General features: G+C 41.5%; 1 protein-coding gene across 1 annotated transcript in view; it reads left to right on the top strand.

Annotated features, from left to right (window-relative positions):
* Positions 1-339: 339 nt before the first annotated feature.
* The window catches only part of PAGE3 (PAGE family member 3), a 49,177-nt gene continuing 43,516 nt past the window's right edge, over positions 340-6,000 (top strand). The window contains exons 1-2 of the mRNA XM_044235513.1: positions 340-376; positions 3,787-3,866. Of these exons, the coding sequence (XP_044091448.1) occupies positions 3,859-3,866 (8 nt within the window). The 5' untranslated portion in view covers positions 340-376; positions 3,787-3,858. The remainder of the gene's footprint in view (positions 377-3,786; positions 3,867-6,000) is intronic.

The following is a 6,000-nucleotide window of genomic DNA, read 5'->3' as shown; positions in this document are numbered from 1 at the left end:
ATGATTTATTGAAGCCTGTAGATTTCCGGCTCAGTGCTTTTTCTGAGACACCTGTCCACTCAGGGTAAGCTGGGGCTAGATACTCTGTCCCCAGAGTATCTAGATGCATAGGAGAGATTGGGTGGTTTGAAAAAGAGACTGCTCAACCCTCTTTCCTTCTCCTCAGTGGACCCCATGGTTACAAGTGTCTGCAGCAGCACAGGCAGGAAAAGCTCAACCCACCCTGCACGCCCCCGACTCTCTGCGCATGCTCATTGCTGTGAGCAAAGAGTGCCCATGCTCAATGCTGTGCGCAACTATTGCTGGGCATGCGCATTGCTGCCCATTTTTTGCGAGCAGAGCTGAGTTTGATGGAGGCAGTCGTGTTCTCTGTGCTGTGAGTATTCTCGCTACATGAATTTAACTGTTAAGTCCCCACGTCAGTCCTTCCAGGAGTTTATATGTGAACGAGGATGGAGAGGGAGCCAGTGGGCCTCGGGTAGGTGGGGACAGTAGAGCTGTGGCGTTCTAGGTGGAAGTGCCAAGGAGCTACAGCCCTTCTCCTCACAGACATTGTGGCTGCCGTTATGCTTTGCCTCGTGGTGCGGATAATCAAGCTAGGTTGGTGGGCTGAGGTGGGGAGGTGAAGGCGGGGCGAGGACTGGTGGCGGGTGTTAGTTGAGGTGTCTGAGTCTGCGAGCACCTGCAACTGTACGAAGAGCACAGAGGCCAGGATCCTCTGTGGGACCCTGGGCAGAGGGTAGACTAGGCGGTATAGAAAAGACCAGAAAGAGGAGAACCCTGGGGGCTTGTAACTGAGTCCCTGAGATTTGTAGTGCAGTGTGCAGTGTCAAGACAGCAGCTAGCCCTTTAGTCTGTTTTGACTAGATACCTGAACACTTGTAGTGCAGGGACAGCCATAGGCAGTATGCAAAGGATTGTTTCTTTCTCTGCATTCCAACAAAACATTATTAAAGGTAGTAAAATGAGACTTGTAAAGGGAAATGTGACCATAGCAATAGTGAGTCAGGTTTAAATGTCCAGTACTATTTTCTCAAATGCCTTTTGTACTGGGGAATCTAGCTGGGAGACGAAGCCTTGTGTTGTAGCCTGTGCCTAAGGTGATTTCAGGGCCAGCCTGAAGTAAATGATCTTGCAGCCCATGTGTTTGGTGTGAACATAGGGTGTACACTATACTGATACTAGGTTGGCTTTCAACATATTTTCAAAGTAAGAAACAATTAAACCCATGGCCTTGGAAGTAGTATACCTCTCCATTAGAGTACATTTAACAAATATAAATATCCACATTCAGTGTGAACTATGTGGCCAAGTCAGATCAAGATCCAAATCTAAACATAGAAAAGATGACCAAGGGTCTAAGCAGCATGTGGGTGTGAGTACTTACTTCCATATTGGATGATTAGGACTACCATACATTTATTGCTCTGGGCCTTTTGTTGAGCTACCAACAGAATACAGATACAGTGAGGAAAGCTTCTCTGCTGATAAAGGGAGGGAAACAGTGAACCAGGAGGATTCCAAATTTCTGGTGCCTGTGGAAATACAGTCTGTGTCTTCTTTGCTTATTAAGCACCGATTGTGCATATCCATCCCAGCAGAGTTTACAGTAGACTCCAAAGTGTTGGTGGCTACCTCTTGTTGCAGCAGCCGCTCTGTGGGTGAGTCACTTTTAGGAATAAGCACATAGAATCATGAAGTGGGAGTGTCTTTATGCTTATTCATTGTTTGATACCCAAATGTCTTATGTTTATTTATAGTTAGCATGTATTAACCACACAACTTTTTATTGGCCCACATACACACACACACCCCTAGGTGCAGTAATCCAGGGATGAGAAACCAAAACAAAAGGAGGCACCACCTGAGAGCTGAGATATGAAACTTGAGCCAGGGAAGGACGTGGAAGGAGCACCTGGGCTCAAGGTGAAGGGAAAGGGAAGGAGAACGACAGTGGGGGGGCAGGGGGGATGTATGTGTGCATTGTGCATTATGACAAACCATGACAAGAGGAAAGAAAACATGCGAAGAGAATCTCAGTCATTTCCTGAAGATGGGTTGAAAATGTGAAGAGTGTACAGTGTGCAACTTCATGTAGTCCTTCACCATAATGACTTTCCCCTTTTCCCTCAGGAATCAATCGGTGTGCCTGAAAATGCAGTCTTTTTACTAAGTTGGAGGTTAACTTCAATACTATACATCATCTCCCTAGTTCAATTTGTTCTTCTTAGCACGTTTTTGTGGGGCCTTTTCACTCATTTCATGGAAAGCACAAGCAGTTCTCAGCAGCACTGGCAGAGTGTCAAGTCAGCATACCCTACAACATGTGCAATAAGACCGATTTTCCTAGGGATGGGAGCCCCATTTTAGAGATGAGAAAACTAAGGCTCTGGGATTGTGGTTTGCCAAAGACTGCTTGACACATGGAGATGCAATTCATATTTCATAACAAGGTTTGTGTTCTGGGGGACCTGACTGGCTCAGCTGGTAGAGCATGTGACTCTTGATGTTGGGGTGGAGTGTTCAAGGCCCATACTGAGAGCAGAGGTTACTTAAAATAAAAATTTAAAGGGGCGCGTGGGTGGCTCAGTGGTTTAAGCCTCTGCCTTTGGCTAGGGTCAGAGTCCCGGGCTCCTGGGATCAAGACCTGCATTGGGCTCTCTGCTCAGCAGGGAGCCTGCTTCCTCTCTGTCTCTCTCTCTGCCTGCCTCTCTGCCTGCTTGTGATCTCTGTCTGTCAAATAAATAAATAAAATTTGAAAAAAATAATTTAAGGAGGTTTGTGTTCTTCCTACTGTCTGTGTTGCTGTACGAACAGGGGAGCGTGGTTCTCTAGAATGCTTACTACTCAAATGTGTCTGTACAGTAACGTAGCTTATTGCTGCACAGGAATCAATCCAGTTCAGTGGAGCAGGACAGGGGCTCCAGGAAAGAGCTCAATGAATGGTCGACACTGTCTGATTCATTATTTGATATGGTACGTTTTGTAAGAGCTGTGTAATTCAGGAAACTGGCTGTAGGGTCACTGTATTGGTATGACTTTTAAGCGGCTTTCAAAGGTGTGTAAAATGCTTTTAGGAATAGGAAAATCAAAAGTATCTTAAAATATCATGAAACAAGAAATGAATGTCTTCCAAATAGGGCATTTTCATCAAATACTTGTTGTGAATTAATGACACCTTCAGGCCATAGATTATTACAGGAATTTGCTGTTCAGAGGTTTCCACAGCACGACTGACAACAAAGTCCATTAATTTCTTTACACTCTCCTTTTTTCCCACTGTAAGACACAAGGTGGACTGTTAATCACTAATGTTTTGCTGTTACTTTTGGAACTCTGTTCTATACATGACTCCTTTATCCAAAGTTACACAGAGGGACTTCGTCCTGAACTCTAACTACTAAAATTTGACAGAATAACTTGCAGGTTGCCCTAGTAGGGAATGGGTGTCACCAGGATGGGATTTGTTAGAGGCCCACAAATAAACGCAGCTCATCCTTCAGAAAACTCCATTGTACATTTAAATAAAAAGTCTTACGCATGGTGTAGACTTGATTTCTCTGCTAGTTGATGCTCTCTGTTCTTAGAACACTATGGTATAAGAAAGGAAATGAAGTGCAGTGGGCTTGATCTTTGGAATGTCTCTTGAAATAAAGCGTATCATACTACAGGAAAATAAGGGTGTGAAATGCATTTTTCCATCACATTTTTTTAAATCACACTAACCTATAGGCTTTATTTATAGTTCATATTTAGTGCCTCAAAGGAATACCTTTGTGTTTTAAGGACCGGACCTGAAAGCTGATCTCCAGAAGCTGCCTTAGGCAAAGGCTGGGCATGTAACTGGATATCACCCTGATGTCAAGGTGAGAAATCTGCCCTTTTTAGAGTCCATTAAAAGGCTGGAAGCAGGTATGTTATCCATTGATGGTGAAAAGTATGAGGGTCTTTTCCTGAATATTATATATTTATTTATGTATATATAACCTTAATGATATATTAATAACCGAGTTTACATATGAAGATATTTTCCCAAGTAGTTCAAACCCGAACATCCTGATGGCCAGACTTATACACTGCTAGATAGAGAAACAAATTGGGTCAAAGCCTTATTAAATCAAGGCACAAGTTGGTCTGTTAATCCACTAATGTTTTACTGTTACTTTTGGTACTCTGTTCTATATATGACTCCATTATCCTAAGTTACATAGAAGGACTTTGTACTGAAAATCTAACTAGTAAAATTTGACAAAATAACTTGAAGGTTGCCCTAATAGGGAATGGGTGTCATCACTATCAGATTTCTTAGAGGTGCACAAATACATGCAGCTCATCCTTTAGAAAACTCCATTGTACTTTTAAATAAAATCTTATGCATGGTGTATACTTGATTTCTTAGCTACCTGATGCTCTCTATTCTTTTTTTCATTAACATATAATGTATTGTTTGTATACATATAATGTATTATACATATACATATATACATATACATGTATATATGTATACATATATACATATACATATAGTATACATATAATGTATATACATTATATATAATGTATTTTCACCACTGGGTGTGGTGAAAAAATAATGAATACTGTTTTTCTGAAAATAAATAAATTGGAAAAAAAGAAAACATATAAAGAAATTAAAAAAAACTAAACAAAAAAACTAAAAAAAAAATTTATTTTCAACATAACAGTATTCATTTTTTTTGTACCACACCCAGTGCTCCATGCAAGCCGTGCCCTCTATAATACCCGCCACCTGGTACCCCAAACTCCCACCCCCCCCGCCACTTCAAACCCCTCAGAATGTTTTTCAGAGTCCATAGTCTCTCATGGTTCACCTCCCCTTCCAATTTCTCCCAACTCCCTTCTCTCTAACTCTCCATGTCTTCCATGCTATTTGTTATGCTCCACAAATATGTGAAACCATATGATAATTGAATCTCTCTTCTTGACTTATTTCACTCAGCATAATCTCTTCCAGTCCCGTCCATGTTGCTACAAAAGTAGGGTATTCATCCTTTCTGATGGAGGCATAATACTCCATAGTGTATATGGACCACATTTTCCTTATCCATTCGTCCGTTGAAGGGCATCTTGGTTCTTTCCACAGTTTGGTGACTGCAGCCATTGATGCTATAAACATTGGGATACAGATGGCCCTTCTTTTCACTACACCTGTATCTTTGGGGTAAATACCCAGGAGTGCAATGGCAGGGTCATAGGGAAGCTCTATTTTTAATTTCTTGAGGAATCTCCACACTGTTCTCCAAAGAGGCTGCGCCAACTTGCATTCCCACCAACAGTGGAAGAGGGTTCCCCTTTCTTCACATCCTCTCCAACACATGTTGTTTCCTGTTTTGTTAATTTTGGCTATTCTAACTGGTGTAAAGTGGTATCTCAATGTAGTTTTAATTTGAATCTCCCTGATGGCTAGTGATGATGAACATTTTTTCATGTGTCTGAGAGCCATTTGTATGTCCTCATTGGAGAAGTGTCTGTTCATATCTTCTGCCCATTTTGTTGATATGATTGTCTGTTTTGTGTGTGTTGAGTTTGAGGAGTTCTTTATAGATCCTGGATATTAACCTTTTGTCTGTACTGTCGTTTGCAAATATCTTCTCCCATTCCGTGGGTTGCCTCTTTGTTTTGTTGACTGTTTCCTTTGCTGTGCAGAAGCTTTTGATTTTGATGAAGTCCCAGCAGTTTATTTTTGCTTTTGTTTCCTTTGCCTTTGGAGACATATCTTGAAAGAAGTTGCTGTGGCTGATATCGAAGAGATTACTGCCTATGTGCTCCTCTAAGATTCTGATGGATTCCTGTCTCATATTGAGGTATTTTATCCATTTTGAGTTTATCTTTGTGTATGGTGTAAGAGAATGGTCAAGTTTCATTCTTCTACATATAGCTGCCCAGTTTTCCCAGCACCATTATTGAAGAGACTGTCTTTTTTCCACTGTATCATGTGGTTTTTGATGCAAGTGTAAATGG

This window comes from Neovison vison, chromosome X (assembly GCF_020171115.1).
Source record: "Neovison vison isolate M4711 chromosome X, ASM_NN_V1, whole genome shotgun sequence".
Lineage (NCBI taxonomy): Eukaryota > Metazoa > Chordata > Mammalia > Carnivora > Mustelidae > Neogale > Neogale vison.
Note: the sequence above shows the minus strand (reverse complement) of the source record. Positions and strands in the feature narration are given on the sequence as shown.